Source organism: Coregonus clupeaformis, unplaced genomic scaffold (genome assembly GCF_020615455.1).
Source record: "Coregonus clupeaformis isolate EN_2021a unplaced genomic scaffold, ASM2061545v1 scaf0961, whole genome shotgun sequence".
Taxonomy (NCBI): Eukaryota; Metazoa; Chordata; class Actinopteri; order Salmoniformes; family Salmonidae; genus Coregonus; species Coregonus clupeaformis.
The window spans coordinates 1-21,674 of record NW_025534415.1 but is presented as its reverse complement, the minus strand read 5'-3'; the positions used below and the strand labels follow the sequence as shown (position 1 = coordinate 21,674).

Here is a 21,674-nt window from a genome sequence, read left to right as displayed (position 1 = left end):
GGAGGATTAGCTGACAATCTGTTGCCAGGAGAGACTACTTGATTTTGAGGTTGAGAAGACGTGATCGTGAGGAGAGAAATGTGGTTGATGAGGACAGAAGAGAATGGCCATTAACAGATAGAATGTAATGATCCACTGAAACACAGAGAACCTCCTGAACATAGTTCAAAGACTAGCTTTGAGCAATTCCATTGGTATGCAACAACTGAGCACAACTAATGCTAACATAACATATTGAACGCAATGTGATTACCTAATGCCTCCACCCTCTTAGAGGATCAAAGCTAAGTCAAACTAATTGCATAACAAACAAAAAAAGTAATTAGGAATTCTAATTATGGTTTGCTTTTTGTAATGCCTTTTTCAAACACTCAAAGAATGGAATGGCATAATATATGAATAGGCTCATTTGAATTCATTTACATTACATTTACATCATTTAGCAGACGCTCTTATCCAGAGCGACTTACAAATAGGTGCATTCACCTTATAGCCAGTGGGATAACCACTTTACAATGTTTTTTTTTGTTTTTTTGGGCAGAAGGATTACTTTATCCTATCCCAGGTATTCCTTGAAGAGGTGGGATTTCAAATGTCTCCGGAAGGTGGTGAGTGACTCCGCTGTCCTGGCGTCGTGAGGGAGCTTGTTCCACCATTGGGGTGCCAGAGCAGCGAACAGTTTTGACTGGGCTGAGCGAGAACTATGCTTCCGCAGAGATAGGGAGCCAGCAGCCCAGAGGTGCAGGCCAGAGGTGGATGAACGCAATTCTTTAGCTAAACCAAAACAAAATAATTAAGCATTTCCCAATGCCTTATTGTCAACCTTTCTAACAACTGTTACATGTTTTCCAAAGTCTGATTAAGCATATTATATAGGGTCAATACTAAAGCACCCTCTGACTCCTCAGTTCAAAAGAGACTGGCTAGTGATAAGCAATCACTTAGCTTGGAGCTTGAAGCCTTCCAGTGAAATGTATGATGTTCTAAAGAAAAGGAAAATACTGGGCTGCATAATCCTCCAGATGCAAAACTCTAGATGCTGAGGACATTGTGCCTAGATAACCCATCCTTAAGGGCCCGAAGGGGGCACCTTGGTCTTTGGGGGTGGGGGCGGGGGCGTGTCAGAGGGCATACCAAGCGGGCAGGGGGAGGTTATTCCATTGGGCAGGACAGAGCGGTGTATGGAGAGTAGCTGGGCTTAAAAGGAATAGTCAATCAATTATTTAAAGTGACCATGGGAGTGGTGGGCAGTTAGGGGCCCGCGTTTTTACCCTGGCACTCAAAGACAAACAGGGGCTGAGGAGCAGGAAACACTCCACTCCCTGTCTGCTAACAGAAGCTGATGAATGTTTTATCAAAGGCCAATTCTTTATTTAAGGAGGAGTCCACCGCGGGAAGAAATCTAATGGGTTCGTGAGAAGAAAATTGGAAAAAATACAACTAAGCCCTAAAGTCCAAATGCCTGTAACAGAAGAGACGAAAACTAATACAGAACAACTTTTTAATCACCAAAACAGTTCTTTCTGTCTTATGTCGATTTTTTAAAACATATTACCAAGCACATCATCTCAACATCTACTGTAATAAGAAGCAATGAGTTAATAATAACTGTCATTCGATACAACCACGGCGTGGAAGGTAACATATTTATTAAATAATATTCCTAACAAACACATCATCGTGGCTCCCAAGGTACAAAACACAAACCTCCACAGAACAAATCCCTCAAACACTGTGAACTGGCTGTTAAGTATGGTTCCCAATCAGACAACAAAAGCAACAGCTGATGCGCGTTGCCTCTGATTAAACCACACTTCCAACATAATACAAAACTAGACGAAAATCAAATGAAAACTCACACCCTGCTCCACATCACTAGTCCCCCAGAGCCGGGGCGTGAAGCAATCCCCCCCAGCGCACTCCGGCCGCCCAACAACTTTCCACCACAGGGGAGGGGCCGGGTGGGCCTCCGCTTGGCGCGGATCCGCGCTCGGCATGATTCCCACTCCCTCTCCAACCCCCAAATCCCCTTGACCCTGCTGGCCGGAGCTGACTGAACTTGTTACTCGCTCCGCGTGTGCGGCTCGGTGCGGACCAGGCACCGGTGGCCCGGCTTGCCGACTGCCACACACCACTTTTGTGCGGAACAGCAGCCTGGCTGACGATCCGCACCATAGGTCGTGGGCAGGCCGGCCGGGCCGGGCTGGCGGCCCGCGCACCCGGTGCTGCGAGGACACGACCTACTGGACACCACCCTGCCTACGCTATCGGGCGGGCCTCCACTTACACACCCCATACCTCTCGCCGTGCCTCTACACTTTCCCTCTCCTCTGTGACCTTCCCCCTTAACTGCCCTCCTCTGCAAACCCCTGTCTCAGCCTCCTCTCCCCGTCCTGCCCCCCTAAAAATGTTCTGGGGTCTCTCACTCCGTGGGCCAGGCCCGTCGAGGTTGAGTTCCTTTTGCATACCTCTGGCGCTGTCCTGACCCTGTTGACCAGTGTTGAGTGGGATCTTCTGTCACATCTCATACAGAGGACCAGAGCGTGGATGGTGAACATATTTATTAAATAATGATTACAACAAAACAACAAATACGATACTGACTCCAAAGGTACAAAAACACAAACTCCCAAACAAATCCCACAGGGAAAACTGGCTCTTAATATGTTTCCCAATCCCAACAGCTATCTTGCCCTCTGATTAACCACCTGCCAACATAAACTACAAAACTAAAAAAATAAACCACACCCCTGGCTCAACATACTAGAGTCCCCAGAGCCAGGCGTGACTGAACAGAGGTGAAATATCCCTTCCCCTTTAAAACCTCTCACCTGTAAATAAAGAAATAACACAGGGGGAGATCAGCACATCGATCACTGTCGGCCGGCAAGGTTAAAGCAAAAGTGGAAATCGCAGGGTTTCACATTCTTAAGCTTCAAGGCACACATCACTTGCTCTGGGCTGCGCGGCGTCAGGGGAGGCGTGGGGGGAGCCGAGCGGGGAGGGGACTCTCTCGACTGGGGCTGACCACTACCGCGCAGACTGGGGTTGGCACATTGGGACTCAGTCACATGGCAGGGGCTGCTGACAGAGAGAGGTGTGGTACACCATGGGTCCTCCAGGGGCCTTTGGGGAGTAAGGGACGGGGAGGACGTTTTACTCACCAGACCTTTGGCTCTTTCCTGGTGACGGCCCCAGCACAAGTCAGTGTCGTTGTATTTCCCTGCCAGCACTGCATGAATGGTTACCACTACGCCACGACTGGTGAGTCATTAAATCCCTTCTTGATCAGATCAAATCAGTCCAAAATACATATCATTTTATCATACTCAAAATCCAATATAAAAGATTCAACATACGGGGCAAATTACTCAAGCTTTTGCAGACTTGTCAGTTGCTACTGCCTCTGACCGGTTAATTATCAGTGAGTCAGTTGCTACTCCTCTGAGTGGTTAGATTATCTGAGGTCATTGCTACTGCGGTTATTATCGTGGGTCTCTTGTTTGGTCTTCTCTTCTTTATTATCTATCTTTTGTGTTCCTGTTCTAATCTTTTAGATTATCATAAAGCATTAGTAAAAGTTATCATCACCTGCTCAATAGTTTAATGAGTTGAAGTGATGATCCTCCTTCCTTTAAAAATACTTATCATTTGCAATCACAAAACCCTTTCAGCTCCGGTCTGTACCATATTGTCATTCCTTTTCAAGTGTCTGTTCCTCCTCACATTTTAGCTAGAAAGTTACCAACAGGCTTTTCAACCACGTTGAGTCAGAGAGTGACATAAACATATGTTTTTATGCTATTAGGGTGGTATTTCAACAGAACTTCCTCTAATGTGGTAAGTGGTTAAATTGTAATATTGCATTGAAATGTATTCCTCACCTTCACCTTTAAAAGCTAAGTATCTCTATAAATGTTTAAGGATCTCATCCTCACCACATTATGTTCATAAGATACCCCTATATGGCACTCCCAGAGCTCACTGAACCCTTAAAAAGTCAGTAAAGTCATTCGGACAAAATGGGAGAGCACTTTAGTTTTTGGGCTGGGGTCTTTGGTTGAAATTGTACTTTTTGGTACACCATGAGAAAAGTTAATAATCTTTCTTTCATAAAGCTACACCGAATTAAATTGTGATCCTGGCGCTATGGGTGGTCTCACTAGGACAATACTTCTCTAGAGAAGAGCCTCCCCTTAGATCTGCAGGCTAAGTCATACTGTCTGAGACTGGAACAATATGGAATATGTGATGTTCACCCAGCCCACCGGGCCAGTGGAGGGGACTTGTAATAAAAACCTGTCTGGGAGCCAGTCAACAAAAAACAAATGCCCAAGGCCCGTGGTGGGGGGACGGGGGGGCCACCGCCCCCTTCTCGGAAAGTTTTACTGAGACAGAAGGTGAGGAACAGCCAAAGTGCAGGGACAAAAATGGAACTGAGAGGGATATGCTTTGTCCTACCAAAAGTAAATGCTCCAAGTACTTAGGAGAGCGAGCTGCTCCCACAGTAGTCATAACGTTGCTTGAAATAATACCCCCAAATAAGAAATCCATGAATGTAATGAATAGGAATGAATCCACAGCGGGCTGGCTGGCCGGTCTTACCAGGCTACTTCCATTAGTGATATGGGTACAGCAGCAGCATGGATAGCCAGGTCTCCATGCAGGTAGACTACCATGCAGATGTAGAACATGTTGACACCAACTGAAAGACAAAACCAAAGGGTAAGATTAGAAGAATTATACCTGGATCTATACATAAACATCATACATTTAAATTATATATTTATAGTGTATATGATTGTGTTATCAATTCATCATATCTCTGAGAGAATCTGCCTCCCCCACATGCAGGGATAGCTTAGCTAACACATTCCTCATCTTTAACAGCCGTCAAGATGCCTGATTGTGATATATGGTCAATGCAACTGGTGTCAAACTTCCAACAGCTAAACGTGCAGTCTCCATCAGAGGCAATCTCCTCCGTCTCTACACCTCCACTCCTCCCTCCATCCCCCGCTTCTCCCTCCGGGATGGCAGCCACAACTGCAGCAGCACATTTCTCCGCTCCTCCCGGAAGAATATTAATCACACTAATTAAGAAACAAATCACTTCATGATGAAAATTGTCCTCGTTACACCCCCCCCCCCACCCCCCACCCCCACACACACTTCCGGCTCACTCTACTGGCCCATCCAAGCTGGCGCACTGAGCGGAGATTGAGAGCTTTCAACAACGGGAGACCGTTAGCCATGTTGTGCCAGGCATCCATCATACACTGGAGTTCTCATGTGGGAGCTCCTGCGTCCTACTGGCCCCTGGCAACCAATTCATTACCAATTCATACTGACAGGGAAATTAGAGTATGGAGTCCATTAAAAATAAATAAAAAGTGAGGGGTTTATAGTTTTACAGGGCTAAAATTGATTCATCTGATCTGAGAGTAAAGAGAGGTGAGTGGCAAACTTCTGCTGCCCATCACACAGCCGAGCTGAGAGAAACTAGAAGAGGGATATTGAAGAGGACTAGCTGGATAAGCCCAGGTCCAGACTCCAGCACGTAGTTGTAAACAGTTATCACCTGTTTTATGGCAGGGTTGGATGGACACTTACAGTAGACTACATTATGATGAAGCTACATTACAGTTGCTACAGTAAGTTGCTGCAGCCATGTAGGAGTTAGATGGGGAGTCTAACAGCAGGTAAATTCTGTGGGAAAGGGCGATGACAGCAAACATTTTCCTAGCTAGCTAAAGTACTGTGGGAGAGGGAACCAAAGGGCACTTTGGTAGCCAGGTTGTGTTTATTCTCTTCCAGGGGCCATCATGGCCATCTGATGCAGGTCATAAAACACAGGCTGGGGAAAATAAACACTGATAACTCAAGAAGACGCCAGTGTGTGTGTGTGATTACACTATACTGAGACCTATCTGTGTTGATCTGCACACTGATTACAGTATGAAAGTATAACTCACAGGTTGGTAAGTAATATCATAGCCTCTAATTTAACAGAAAGTTGTCTGAGTGTGTGTGTGGGGGGGTGCTTGATTCTCTCTGCATCAATTCAACACATTCTCTCTGCATCAATTCAACACATTCCATTTTCACTTCAAACATTTCCACCTCCTCTCCCCACGCAACCCCACTTTCACAGAGGTTAGCGCACTGTACACTACTCTCTACCATTCCTGCATGTCTCCATCTGGCCCTATGGAAAGCAAAGCAAGCCTGTTAGAGCTTTTGCCTCAGATAGGGGGAATCAGGGCTGCCTGTGCTGCCCGTCAGTGAGCGATAGCTGGTTGAGGACCCAGCATGACCAAGAGGATGCTGCCCTGCCAGGCTCTGTCACTAATACCTCCCCATTACCCACGGCCACAGGCTCACACACTGCTGCTGCAAATGGCTCTTCACCCAGAAGCTCCAGTCAGTCCCCAGCGGACATGTCACTATCCATCACCCCACTGTTGCAGACTGACAGATGCCCTGATAGCCTCTCTAGCTGGCGGAAGGAGGGATGTTAGGAAGTTGCTTCCTTCCAACATCCACAGCTATTTTGTTGAATGCCAACCATGCTGGAAGCCACAGCTGTATTGGGCTCCGCTCTGCTATCATGGAGCTTAATCAGGCAGGAATGTGACTGCTAGAAGCAGAGAGCTAAAGGCGGTTTGTTGGATGCAACAGAAATTACTTTCCTTAGGTGTGATTCTGAAACCCAAATTGGGCTTTTATTGAGTGAGATGTACTCTTTGGGCTAAAACTTGGGATATTGATCTGGATCTGGGTAATCATAGAGTTGAGCAGTAATAGCAGCGCCCTCTGAAAAGGAAAGTACATCCTTTATGTTCATATACAAAAGAGACATGAAAACTATTTTAGTAATGCTTATGTAATTGGGGTGGTGGGGGCTGACATAAACATGTCCATTTATCTTCTTAGTGGCAGCGCTGCTCCCCATTTTCCTTTTGTCAGTGCCCCTTGTATAGCGTACAAGTATGACATTTAAGAAAAGTAATTCAAGTATTAAAAATGTATGCATCTGTGTTTGGTACTCATTAAAGCTGGGGTCTGTAATAAAGGAGACTGGATTAGTATTCCTCTCCATGGTCTCTATAAGTCAAGGGTATAGGGTGGTGCATGTTAAAGAGCCTGTACCTTCTCCCCTCTGTTTGCACATCATCCATACCTAGAGGGACGATGGGCTGAGATGGGTGCAGGAGCACACGGACCAGCCTCTGTTGTTCGTCCCCCTTGATATTAGCCAAAGTCGGGTCTTCTAATCAACTTGCAAATCGTGGACGGGGAAGGTTACAGTAACACTGCACTCTCTCTCCTCGCTGCGGCGCTGATAAACCAGCCCCCATCAAAATTCCTGTCAGTTCCAGCAGGGCCGATACCCATGGCCTTATTCCGCTTACTCTGCTGCCGCTGCTGCTGCGATGATCATTTTAGCTCAGGAGGAAGTCGAATGCCCTTTCATAGTGCTTCTTGAACCGCCAGGAGAGACGCTTTTTAATTACATGAAGTGGGGAAGGAGAAGAAAAAAACATTGAAAAAGTATTCCCCACACATCCACGCTGAATGGACTGAGCCACTTATTGTAGGAGTAGAGCTAACACGTTTGCAAAAATCAACTGGCATCACCAAAATAAAGAAAATTACAGCCCTGGTGTGTCTCAGGGAAAATAAAGAAAATTACAGCCCTGGTGTGTCTGAGGGGAATCTTAAACTGTGAACACAGCTCTCCATAGTGTTGTGGAGAGGCTGTGTGCATCTGTGCAGCATGTGAAAAAGTGCCTTCCGCCAGTGATGCCCAGCGCGGTCGAACAGTCCCATCATTAACCAGAACCATCCCGAGGCAGTCAGGATTCAAGTGGCCAGCTGATTGGCTCTGTGAGCTGCCCTTCCCCACCGCAGGCCTCAGCCCTTGACTCACACAACCAAACTGGCCTCAACCCTGACCTGCACTCACACCACCACACTGGCCCATTAACCCCAACAACACATTCATCACTGTTGGACTCCACTATCCAATCCCTGAAGAAAAAAACATCAAAATAGATTTTGTTTTAATATCTGACAGCTTTACCTCACCAGTAAAACTCCCTGATCAGTCACACCACTAACCTTATATTACCTCCAGCAGTAATTACACAAAGAAGAGTTCATATAAACTGATCTGGGAAAAGAGACAAACAAGACTTCCATTATGCTGGAGCGCCATTAAGCTGAGACAAAGAGCTGCATCTCTCACTCCTCTCTCATGCGCGCTGGGCCCAGTACCCATCTAATTCATTTCTGATTACAGTCACTGGGCAGCACTCCCACATCACACAGAGAGATAGGGGGACTCTTATCTCTGCCAACGATCGATACTTCCGTGGCGCCTCACCCTCACCTGCAGTCGAGGACAACACACCACACACACGGGCGAGGTCATCACCAAAGAGTATTTTAACACATCAACTTTAATTGAGCAACGGAGCCGAGAGACACAGGGAAGAAGAGAGACTGCAGCCGGAGTGTTCCACAAGGGAACAACACGCTGCTTCTCTAACAGCATGTTGCATGCCTGCCTGGCTTTGTGTGAGTCAATGCATCATTTTGTGTGTGTGAGTGTGCCAAGTGCACCACCTAGTGGCCAGAGCCGGATCACAACACAGGAAGAGATCTGCACACAATGGAGCGGAGCAGAACGGTTTGACCTTTTTCTGGTCTTTTTTCCTCAGATGACAAAAAGCGTGCTGTTGAAGTATTGGCGCTGCAGGTACGTATGCTGCAGATTGTTGAGTCACCTCCCTGGTTAATACTACTTGAGAAACAGGCTGGCCTGCCAGCAGAGGAGGAGAGGGTGGGGAGGTGGAGGGGGGGCAGTGAGCGGGCCCAGCACAGCCAGAGTCTCTACTCTGACGTAGGTGAGAAATGTAAAGCAGCAAGGTTGTTCTGTTTCTGGTTCAAGGTGAACATGATTCTGCTTTCAATTAGCTCATCACTCCAGGCTGCTGAGGCTTTAACATGGTGCAGCTTGCTAGAGGCCCACACACACACACAGCTGGGAGATTAAAACAGCAGCAGTGTGATGGCCTGGGAAATTCAACCAAAGGCAATTTAGCCATATACACTGAGTGTACCAAATATTAGGAACACCTGCTGTTTCCATGACATAGACTGACCAGGTGAAAGCTCATGATCCCTTATTGATGTCACCTGTTCAATCCACTTCAACCAGTGTAGATGTTAAAGTTAAAGAAGGATTTTTAAGCCTTGAGACAATTGAGACATGGATTGTGTATATGTGCCATTCAGAGGTGAATGGGCAAGACAAAATATTTAAGTGCCTTTGAACGGGGGTATGGTAGTAGGTGCCAGGCGCACCGGTTTGTATCAAGAACTGCAATGCTTCTGGGTTTTTCACGCTCAACAGTTGCCCGTGTGTATCAAGCACGGTCCACCACCCAAAGGACATCCAGCCAACAACAGGCAAGTGGTCGAACGTGGTCATTGATGAAAGAGGACAGAGGGAGGCTGACACAAATTGTGCAGAGCAACAGATGGGCTACAAGCTAGTCAACTGACAGTCCAGTACAACATTGGTGCCCAAAGACCCATAAAAGAATGCACAACTCGTCGTACCTTTGACACGAATGGGGTATGGCAGCCGACAACCTTACAGAGTTCCACTTCTTTCAGCAAAAAACTAGAAACTGCGGTTGCATTGGGCTAAGGAACAAAAACACTGGATACTGCAAAAACATTGTCTGGTCTGAGGGACCCGGTTCTTGCTGATGGGAGGACTAGGGAATGGAGAAAAACACGAGTACATGCATCCATCATGCCGCGTGTCAACATTGCAGGCTGGTGGTGGTAGTGTAATGGTGTGGGTTGTGTTTTCATGGCACACATTGGGCCCCTTGATAAAAATGAAGCAACATTTGAATGACACAGGATATCTGAACATTATTGCCAATCAGGTGCATACCTTCATGGCAGCAGTGTATCCAGCTGCAAATTGATCAGGATAATACCCAATGGCACAAGACTAGGATTGTCCAGGAATGGTTCCACGAACATGACAGTGAATTCAGCTTACTGCAGTGGCCTACCCAGTCACCAGATCTCAATCCAATTGAGCATCTGTGGGATGAGATGGAATGAGACATTGGAGTCAACATGGGCCAGCATCCCTGTGGAACGCTTTCGGCACCTTGTAGAGCAAAAGTGGGTGCAACTCATTATTAGGAAGGTGTTTCTATTGTTTTGTACACTCAGCATACAATTACACCCCATTAGAGAGCTAACAGCCTCACTTTTGGAATCTAACAATGAATGGGTTAATACAATTTAAAATAAACAAAAAAAGATTCCCATTTAAAGGTTGAGAAACTGTCCCCAAATTCTCCCACACAACCTTCAAGACTCCTCCATAGTTGTTACACAAGGGGGACAGGTTTTACCATACCCTGCACACAGTGGTATCAGCAGCACTTAATTCAATAATGGAGTGTGGGTTCATCATATCCTCTCACTCAAAGTACTGAATGAGGATGGGCTTTTACCTTTGTTGAAGAACATGGAGGCCATTTGACCCATCTCAACCCTCTCCACAATGTCGAAGTGATCAACGTGTCCTCCTGTTCGCTCTGTGATAATGCATAGACATGAGAACGCAGTGGTGAGTCATTCCAATCGGAGTGATTCTGATGTCATTCCTTCTATAAAACATTGCCATTAACCAATGACATATGGAGGATACATACAATTTATGATTGATCTGATCATGTCATCATCAGCATATGTTTAAGAATTGAGACCTTCAAAAAGCAGGGACACGAAAGGTAGAATTCACGAATCCTCCACAAGACTCAATGTTTTCACAGATACACGACATGGCCAGAAGTATGTGGACACCCCTTCAAATGAGTGGATTCTGCTATTTCAGCCACACTCGTTGCTAACAGGTGTATAGAATCGGAGCACACAGCCATGCAATCATCATTGACAAACATTGGCAGTAGAACGGCCCGTACTGAAGAGCTCAGTACGGGCCATTCTCAACGTGGCACTGTCATAGGATGCCACCTTTCCAACAAGTCAGTTCGTCAAATTTCTGCCCTTCTAGAGCTGCCCGGTCAACTGTAAGTGCTGTAATTGTGAAGTGGAAACGTCTAGGAGCAACAACGACTCAGCCGTGGAGTGGTAGGTCAAACAAGATCACAGAACGGGACCGCCGAGTGCTGAAGCATGTAGCGTGTAAAAATCGTCTGTCCTCGGTTGTAACACTCACTACCGAGTTACAAACTGCCTCTGGAAGCAACGTCAGCACAATAACTATTCGTCGGGAGCTTCATGAAATGGGTTTCCATGGTCGAGCAGCCAAACATCACCATGCACCGGCTGGAGTGGTGTAAAGCTCGCCGACATTGGACTCTGGAGCAGTAGAAACGCATTCTCTGGAGTGATGAATCACGCTTCACCATCTGGCAGTCCGACGGACGAATCTGGGTTTGGCGGATGCCAGGAGAATGCTACCTGCTCAAATGCATAGTGCCAGGAGAAATAATGGTCTGGGGCTGTTTTTCATGATTTGGGCTAGGCCCCTTAGTTCCAGTGAAGGCATATATTGACACTACAGCATACAATGAAATTCTAGACGATTCTGCGCTTCCAACTTTGTGGCAACAGTTTGGGAAGGCCCTTTCCTGTTTCAGCATGACAATGCCCCGTACACAAAGCGAGGTCCAAACAGAAATGGTTTGTCGAGATCGGTGTGGAAGAACTTGACTGGCCTGCACAGAGCCCTGACCTCACCACCATCGAACACCTTTGAGATTAATTGGAATGACTGCGAGTCAGGCCTAATCGCCCAACATCCGTGCCCGACCTCACTAATGCTTGTGGCTGAATGGCAGCAAGTCCCCGCAGCAATGTTCCAACATCTAGTGCAGGGTTCTTCAATTCCGGTCCTGGAGGGCCGAAACACTTCTGTTTTTTATTTCTATTAGTTAATTAGCCCCTGATTAGAAGGAGAGGATGAAAAACAGAGGTGTTTGGCCCTCCAGGACCGGAATTGAAGAACCCTGATCTAGTGCAAAACCTTCCCAGAAGAGTGGAGGCTGTTATAGCAGTAAAGGAGGGACCCAACTCCATATTAATGCCCATGATTTTGGAATGAGATGTTCGACGAGCAGGTGTCCACATACTTTTGACCACGTAGTGTACCTTATTTTCAACACATTTTTAACACGTCCTTAGTAGGGTGCATCTGTCTTTAGGAGGGATGAGTGAAACACTATACTCACGGACTGACAAAATGGGCCTCGTCTCTGGCTCTGATCGTCCCCGGACGAGAACATCATCATCCGAATAATCAGAGGTGGAGTGCTGTCTTGGACCTGAAGATGATCGAAAGAGGATAAGCAGCCTGCCTCCACCCAACACTGACTTCACTCCTAATCTACAAGTCCTATTGTCAGTGCCAACAAGTCAGTTTGCAACCTATTAACACCGTGTTTTATTTGCTGTACATGCGAAGTGGAGGGAGCAGCATCTGGAAATTGTCTGGAACAGCTGGGATATGCTGGGGAGGATGAGGGCTTTCCCTCTCATATACAATAGATACTGAGCGCCTATCTGACGCCCTCCCATCACTCTTCATCTACCAAATTCACTACAGATTTATATTAATTAATGCTAAATTACAACCGACATTGAGGATGTCATTATCAGTTGAATTAACAAGAGCAGCTACAGCTGCTCTGGGAGACTAGTGGGTGGCTCACTGGAAGAGGATATGCCAGCAACAGAAACAAAGCATCTAACATCAAAGTGACAGATGTGGCCATGGCTGAGTCAAAAGAGCAGATCTATCCTATTTCTCCCTGACACATCCGAGAGATGCACAATCCACCCCATTTCAAACTAATACACTTTTATGGGACTTTCTCAGAAAATATTGCCCAGTAAAGAAACGGCTGAATATGTGCTTTGTTAGAGCGGAGAGAAATAAAGAATGTTCAAGGGTAAACATTCCCACTATGTACCTCCTTCTTCCCATTATGTGGGAGGAAATGTTGGAGGAAGGCTAAGTGAGCTATGAATCAAGGCCATGGGGTTTGGGGGCTCTGTCAAAGCCAGACTCATTGTCCCTACACTCATAACTCCTCCAGTGGAAACCTTGGGCATTAGGCAAAATGACTTGCCACTTTTCTGCAAAAAAAGAAAATGAACTCCACCAGTTGCATCAATCTCTGCACGAGATGACGTTTCACTTAGTATTTAAAATGACTAGAGTAACAATGATTAAAAACTAAATTGTCCCCCAGTGAGTTAGTAGAGGACACTAAGTGAGTTAGTAGAGGACACATTTGTGGTAGTGGCAAGCGCTCCTTTCCCCATATTATTCTTTTAATGCTCTATTGAGCGCCTTGAGGTTATTCTTCCTGTAAGGTGTTGAGGTTGAAGGGTAGTGTCCTCTAAAGAATCTGCCTTCACTTGATGGGTGGGGATCACTGGAAAAGAGCAGTATGTATGAGTGTCGACCCCTATCACTCTTCCTCCTGTTGGTTCTTTATATCTGCTAACTCACCTCTTCCTGCTCCCTCCCTCTTCCAGCGCAGCTGAGCGTTGGCCGCTGCCATGGCCTCGATCACAAACGTAGTGGTCATGTAACTGATGAAAATCAGACAGAAAAATATATTCAGATCACAGATATGATGACAGAAACTAGCCCTGTAGAGTCTAAACATATTCCATACTGAGCATAACAATTTTTGGAAAATGTACAAGTGTATGGTCCTCTGCAGCTCACTTGGTAGAGCATGGCGCTTGTAACGCCAGGGTAGTGGGTTTGATCCCGGGACCACCCATACGTAAAAATGTATGCACAATGACTGTAAGTCGCTTTGGATAAAAGCGTCTGCTAAATGGCTATTTTATTTTATTTTCAACAACTGTCTTAGAATATCACTGTGTTGCATTTGTTAGTAGTCTGTGACCTTGCCTAACTGCACACTATCCTGGTGATAAAATAGGATCTCAACCATCTAAAAACAAAGCAATTAAAAAACATGAAACTGTTAAAGGCACAGAGCATGTTTAAATCCCATCACAAAAGCTCTTGTACTAGCCACTGATCTGCATCCCTCCATGTGTCCACTGACTCCATCTCTCACCATACACTACCTGAATGAAACACATCCTGCATCATAAACTGCCTCCTGCTGCCTGACACACTGCATCAACTCATCTGCAACTCATCCTGCTCCCGATTGTTCCCTGCTAGATTACTGACACGCCTCAGCGGTGGCATCCCATTTGATAGGGAGGGCAATAACTCTCCACTTAGGTGGCTGGGAGGACCTTAGGGTGTGGGACGATAAGGATTAAACATGGTAAATTACTCTTGGCGCTACGGTGTGCTTAAACTAAAGTGAGAGCTGGGGAAGTGGACGTAAGGCAACAGTTGTGGAAATGAATGGAAAGGCAGTGAGCCAATGAGAACTCGCCTCATAAACGCCCAGGAAGGAGATGAGCACCAGGCTGACCGCCCAACCTGCTTGGGCAAAGGCCTTGGGCATCGTCAGTGCCCCCGTGCCCACGATCAGATTAAACATGTACACCAAGCCCACCGCAAAGACACAGAACAAGAAGTAAGACCAAGGGAGTGCTCGATTAGAGGGTGTCGTTGTCTTGGGGGTCTACAAGAGGCCAGTACGTCTGAAGCTCCTGTTCCTCCCCTTCACTTAACATAACACCACACTCTGGTCAAGGGAGTGAAGTTTGAACCCTGGAAATCATGGGACAGTTTACACGGGTGTAATGAAAAACATGCTGACCTAACATTGCCAAGTTGCAACGCACTGCTCAACTGAAGACATGATCTTTATCTTATTCAAACACCTGTCCTCAGCTGTGGACTATTACAGTCCCTGGCCCATGTAGCAGTAAAGCGTACGTGGACACTGTGACATACAGATAGACCAGTGAACAGAAGGTCCGCTCACTAAAAAGCCCTTATCCCTATCCATTCCTTCAGAGCATTAATATTTTCCCATCTAGAAAGGGCACTTTAACCACAAGACAACTAGCCTAAACCAGCAGAAGGCTGACACAGCCATGCTGATATCAGTCCCAGAAACTTGTGACATACCTAGACAGGCCCTCACAATAGCTTTGCTAAGCAGAATTTATTGCTTGGGTTGTCATCAACGTTCACCATAGCGGTAGCCTTTTTGAGTGCCTAAGCATTCCTACTTCCTCTTTCAGTGTCCTGACTAGATGAGTAACCAGCGTACGTGCTCCCCGTAAAATGTCTGTTCTACATCACATCACTATTTTATCATTTAAAGTTTTATTAAGTTCTTGTTTTTCAAAATCAACAAACAAAACACATTCTACATTCACAGATGTGGCAGACATAAATTATAGAATAAAATATAAAAGAAACAAATTTGCAAGTACTATCTGTGATCGTGTTAGCTATTTCAAGCATTAGCTGAGACAACATGCAAAGAATTAGCTTCACACCTTTCACTGTATACACACACACACCTTCCTTAAATCACCCCATTCACTCTGTCCATTTGAAATACAGTTGAGTAGTGGAGACCAGAGTCTATCGAACCTGGGATGTCTCTTGCGGAGGTCATAAGTGAGCTTTTCAAGAGGAAGAAATCAACAATCTGGTCAATCCACATTTTAAAATGTAGGGAGGAATTAGAAACCCACAGAAGGAGAATACATTGTCTAGCAAAGTATGTGAGAGTCTTAAACACATTTTCTGTCTGGATCAAGAACAAAGTCCTGCTGAACATTAAGAAGACACAGGGGTCATATCAAACTGGACATCTAATATTATTCTGTGCAGCAGTATGTATAGATTACCTGATTTTGGCGATCTCTCTACAACTCCAAAATACATGCATATAAATTCCACTTTCAGAGTACATCTTTTACAATCTGGAGAAATGTCTGTATTGATTCTATGGAGTCTCACTGGGGTGTAATACAATTTGTACAAACATTTGTAATTCTTTTCATTTTATATTAGTAGAGGAGCAGCATACCCTGTCGAAGATCTCCACAAATAACTCATCACTGATAATCAGAGGTCCTTTTCCTAGATTATTTTCTAAGGAATAAAGGGAGGAACCCACATTCTCAGATAGGAGTCTATAGATATTGGAGATTTCGCTTTTGATTAATTGTGCTGTAGCAAGAAGGATCTCAACTTCATTGAGCTGAGCTCTAAACCTCCCCTTGAAGTGAATGAGGAAATTACAGTCTAATTTCAAGATTAAAAAAAAAAAGGAGTTAGCACATTGAATTGACTGCAGAGCTCTTGAAAGGATTTCGCAAGTGTAGTTGCGTTCTCATGAAACAGGTATGAAAAGGTCCTGATCTAGAGTATGCCAAAGATGAAAGTTGGCATCACTCGGGGCCTTTGGCAAGTCTGGGTTGCATACTATAGGCGAGTGAGGCATATCTGGGAGGAAATGCCAAGTACTTCTTGCAGTCCTTCCATTCTAGTAGGGTGTTGTAAATCAAAGGTTTTGGTATGTTGCCCACTTCACTAAAGTCATTAATGAATAGAACTGCGCTTAGGGGGCAATGAACCACGGATTGGGCCTCTATCTGAATCCACGTTGAGTCTTGTCTGTTTGTGATCCATGTTAGGCATGTTGCTGATTTGGGCAGACCAGTAGTACAATTGAAGGCAGGGAAGGGCATAGAGTGGAGAACTTGATCTTAGGTTTGTTATTGCCACATATAAATTTGGTGATGCTTTGGTTGGTTGTTTTGAAAAAAATAAACTGGGAGCATGGAAGCATCTGAAATAAATAGTTCAATCTAGGAGGATGTTCATCACGGATAACATTGATTCTTCTGACTAAGCTAATTGGGAGGGGAGATCAGGTTGGAGGTCATTCTTGATTCGATCCAGGAGTGGGAGATAGTTTTCCTTGAAAAGAGCAATTCAGAGTCTGGTGTTACAAAGATCCCAGGTATTGAAACTCTGTGTCTTCCATTGGAACGGGCATAGTGTCTTCATGAGTGTAAGATTGGCGAGAGGGCAAACAATGGGTTTATCAAAATTGATTTTATATCCCGAAAACTTGTCGTACTGAGCAATTGAAGGTGTCTAAATGGAAGGGAGGGATTTCTCAGGGTTGGATATGTAGAGCAAGACATCATCCGCATAGAGCGAAATCTTGTGCTGAAGGCCACCTTGCGAAACACCCATAATACTTGATTGCTCTTATCAACTCCGCCAAAGGCTCCGCCCAACAAGTAGAGCAGAAGGGACAGTGAGCATCCTTGTCTTGTACCACATCCCAAAGAGAATCTCTTAGAGTTCAGACCAATAGTAGACACCATGGCATTTGGATGAGAATATAGGGACTTCAATCCATTTAATAAAGTTTAGGCCCATATTGAACTTTTCTAAGACTGAGAACAGAAAGCTCCACTCCATCCTGTCGAACGCTCTCAGCATCCAGTGAAGCCAGCAGGACGGGTCTTCTGTCGCATTTACTTGATCTATAATATCAAAAAGACAGCGAATGTTATCAGAAGAGTACCCGTCTCGTAATAAATCCAGTTTGGTCCGCTTTTATTATTTGGGAAGAAGAGTGTTCAGTCTCGTCAAGCAATTTGGTAATTATTTTGTAGTGAAGTCCAACAAGCTTATGGGCCGGAAGACGAGGCAGGAGATAAGATCTTTGTCTTCTTTGAGCAACACTGTAATGCGGGCTGTGTACATAGTCTGGGAGAGCTCAGTTTTCAGAAAAATTATCCAGCATTGGCATGAAAATAGAGTTAAGCTGTGGCCAAAAGCCTGTAGAACTCTGGGAAATCCGTCTGGGCCTGTGGGATTTGTTAGGTGGCATGGAGATAATTGCCTCTAAGACCTCCTCGGGATGAAAGTCTTCTTGGTCGGTCTCTGATAGTCTAGGAAGTAATGGAGTTCTGCATCTGCATGTTCTCTCTCAGAAGCATATAATTTGCAATCAAAATGATGAAAAGTTACATTTATCTTATTTGGATCATATGTGACCTCGTCATCTTCTGTTCGGATGGCCATGATTGTGCTCTGACTGCTCTTTTTAAATTGGTATGCAAGCTATCTGCTAGGCCTATTGCTATACTCATGATATTTCTGTTAGGTAAAGAAAACTAATTTTTTTCTTTCTCTCTCAGTATAGTCCCAAGTTTAGTTTGGCTTTGACTGCTTGCTAAGTTGACTCCAGGAGGCGCTGTCTGGGGATTGTTTATGTACTTCCAGCTCCTTCATCAAGCTCTAACCTGTGTGCTTCCATTGCTTTTTTCTTAGAGGAAACATATGCAATCAGATGACCTCTTAGGGTGGCTTTGGCACCGTCTCCATTGTGAGAGAAACAGGAGAGTCTGTTGTCTGTGTGTAGTTGTCTATCCATGTGACCAATGTATGGGAATGCCTCATTTGATAGCATGGAGGTGTTGAATTTACAGCTCCTTTGACCTGGGATGTTTTTACAGAGGTCAAGCGGAGGCGGACAAAGGCGTGATCTAGAAAAGTGCTATGGGTCCGATTGTACAAGTGGCAAAATGTATGAACATTTAACGGATAAAAAATGTAATCTATACGAGAGTGAGGTGCACCAACACTATTTTTAAATAGTTTGTCACATAGTGTGTGGACTTTGGACTCATGCAGGTTACTTGAACTAATTTAGCCTAGATCATTTGTAGTTGCTATCCATTCTTTGGTCAACCTCTCTTTCCAGAATGTACAGCACACTTTAAAAAGTTACACTCCCGAAATTTCGATTTGAAATTTTTTGGACATCAGAGCAACCTTGAGGGAATCTTATTTGAGTAAGAAAAGGATGTTGATATGATAGGGAAGATATAAAACCTGGCATTGACCATATCTAACTGACAGTCTCTTGGAAAAAAACTACTGGAACTTAGACATATAAAAAATAACTGATGTTGGTACAAGATGGAGAGAAGGTTGGACATAACAATGACATTACAGTTAACGGACATTTACGCTTAATCCAATATAAACTAATGTAAGAATGTATTATACAAGAGACTAAATTCACAAATTCTAATAGCACATTGGCAGAGTCATGTTCTTAAGTGTAAAACTAATAGACTCATTAATCCATGCTTTCTGGGAATTATATAAAGTCTCGAAGTTGTGGGAGGAGATAGAAAAGTTGACTGTCAAAAGTATTACAAGTAAACTTACTACCAAGACATGCGTATATGGGGGTAAGATACCCAATGGGCTGACAATTCTCTTCTCTCACTCAATGAAACTTTCTCTAAATGAAATCCAAATCAATCCGCATATCGTAACACAATGAAAAATCCAATGATTTATTCTTAGAAATATTGAAATAGCATGGGCAACCGAGAAAAACAAATTGATACAATTTCAGGCCTTTGGCAAACAACACAATACAGGCACTAGGGATGTAGAGGGTGCTTGAGCGCGTGGTCTGGACAGATTAGATTAGTCAATGTTTGTGTGTGTGTCCCTTGGGAAGTTGTTATTTGTATGTATAAATTTGTAGTATGGAGTGACATTTTGAGGGAAATATTGTAAAATAAAAAAAATTAAGCACACCAGAAACTCTGACCTTGAAAACAGTAGAGAATGACATGTCACTGCGCAGTCTGAACAGATACTCACATATGGGGAGTAGAGGCTCCCCTGTCTCTGTGATGCCTCCTGCCATGATGGTTACTACCAATACTGGAGATCACAACCTGGAAGATACAGTAATGGCTCATCCTAAATGAAGTTGTTCACAAAACTGTGTCCTACACCAATCACAATGTTTCACTTTCATATGAATTCCACTTTTATACAAATCTAGGTGACTGCAAGAACACCTTGTGAGAAAGCAGATAGTTAGCTAGCTAGCTGGCACTGGGATAACTCTTCCATGCCACTCCACTACTAGTGATGCATTGTCTTTAAGTAGTTGGCTAAGGCCATTATATCTGCTGCTATGTGGCATCAATTTACCTTTCACTCTAGATAACGTTAAATACGCTAGCAGCGGTTAGCTAATGCCATGTTAGCTAGCTAAACAACCAGCCCTAACTGAGCTACAGCAGTAAGTAGCTATTGGGTCTGGTTCTAGACAAATTCTCGAGTGTGTTACGTTAACGTTACTGTGGAAATAGAGAACGTGCATTAGAAGTTAGATTTAGTAATGAGTTGGGTTGAGCTTGGTTATCTAGCTAAGTTTATCTCTAAACATTGTTTTCGAAGCATTTGGGAAGAAACATTAACAAAGTCAAAGTAAGATGTAAATAAATACGCACCTGCGTTTCAGTGAACTTTTCAGTGTGTAATTAAACCAGAAAAAGTTGTTAGCTAGCTAGTACCAAATGTCAAGCCAACGGATAGCAGAATGAATATGTCAATGCGATTCAGAAGCAATCATGTTAAATAATTATGGTTCTTTGCCAATAACTTTATATTTGCATTCTTTTCATCTTGCATGCACACCTAATGACTGTGTGCACACTAGGTGTAATCAATAGCCAAACAGTTGCAAAACAAGAGCTTCTATTGTACAAATTAAGTAGAGTCCCTCCTGTCTCGTTGGCTTCCTGATAAATAAATGGCTGTTTGTAACTGAATTTATAATGAAGTATATCGTTAAAATTAATGAAACAAATGTTTTTGTCCTAATTGAGGTTAACATTGTAAATATGTTAAATCACAGTTTTTAAATAACACTTAAGGGGCTTATGACTTTAATTCAGCATCAGTAGGTCAGTTTATTTGACGTTAATTTTAACTCTGACTGCCACAGAGCTTCACATTAAGATTTAGGATATATTGGACAAGATAACATGTCTCTCCGCTCCCAGCGGACTATTTTATTTGGACTGATGGACACAACTAATGACTGTAATCACTTTAATATTTGATGACTTCTGGTAGCTGACGTCAAACGGTGACAATGAGAGATATAAATTTACGTAACGAGAAACAACTGGGAACTCGTAAACTCCGACGAAAAGCGTTCAAAAAGACCGCACCCGGGAAAACGAGCTCCGATCAGAAAATCGATTTGGAATGGTCATCCAATCTTGACCCGGGAACCTCTTTCTAGAGCTCCGACCTGAAATCACGTTGATTTGACCGTATTTTCCGTTATTGCAGAATGCCGCATAAACTGACTGTCATATGTCATGAATATGCATAGCCATCCTGGAGGCAACTCCCATATAAGCAAGCCTTCACCAGCTGGGATGTCATGTGGTCCTACTTTCTTAGAGTCAGGCATTACTGGGCAACAAACTTAAGCATTGAAAACCCCACCGATCAAATAAACCAAGCAGCCACTAATCCATTAATTATTTTGTTGACCAAATCCGACACTCTCATTGGTGGCTAAACAACGAAAAACGCCTCCTGCTGGAGAAGATCGATTTCGCCGAGTTACTTCCCAAGCTTCCTCCTCCATTGCCAGGGAGCGATCAGATCCCGGCCTCAAAGATATCCTGCTCCATAATGGGGAAACACCAAGACAGCACAGTATGAAGATAGGCTAAAACTGAACCCTGACCGCTACTTGTAGGCGATGGCGTGGCGGCGAAGCGGTGGGAAACTATGACCGCGTAGAAACACGCAACGCCTAACGGTCGTCTCGCGCCGAACTGCG

The 21,674-nt window shown here is 44.4% G+C and overlaps 1 protein-coding gene across 1 annotated transcript; it reads right to left on the bottom strand.

Moving 5' to 3' along the window:
* Positions 1–1,069: 1,069 nt before the first annotated feature.
* LOC123486026 (transmembrane protein 104-like) lies at positions 1,070–19,727 on the bottom strand. The gene is made up of 8 exons (XM_045217189.1): positions 19,698–19,727; positions 14,512–14,642; positions 13,546–13,674; positions 12,297–12,382; positions 10,554–10,637; positions 4,606–4,705; positions 2,952–3,126; positions 1,070–1,192 (listed from the first exon to the last, which is right to left on the bottom strand). The coding sequence occupies exons 1-8, from the start codon at positions 19,725–19,727 to the stop codon at positions 1,070–1,072; spliced, it is 858 nt and encodes a 285-aa protein (XP_045073124.1).
* Positions 19,728–21,674: the final 1,947 nt, after the last annotated feature.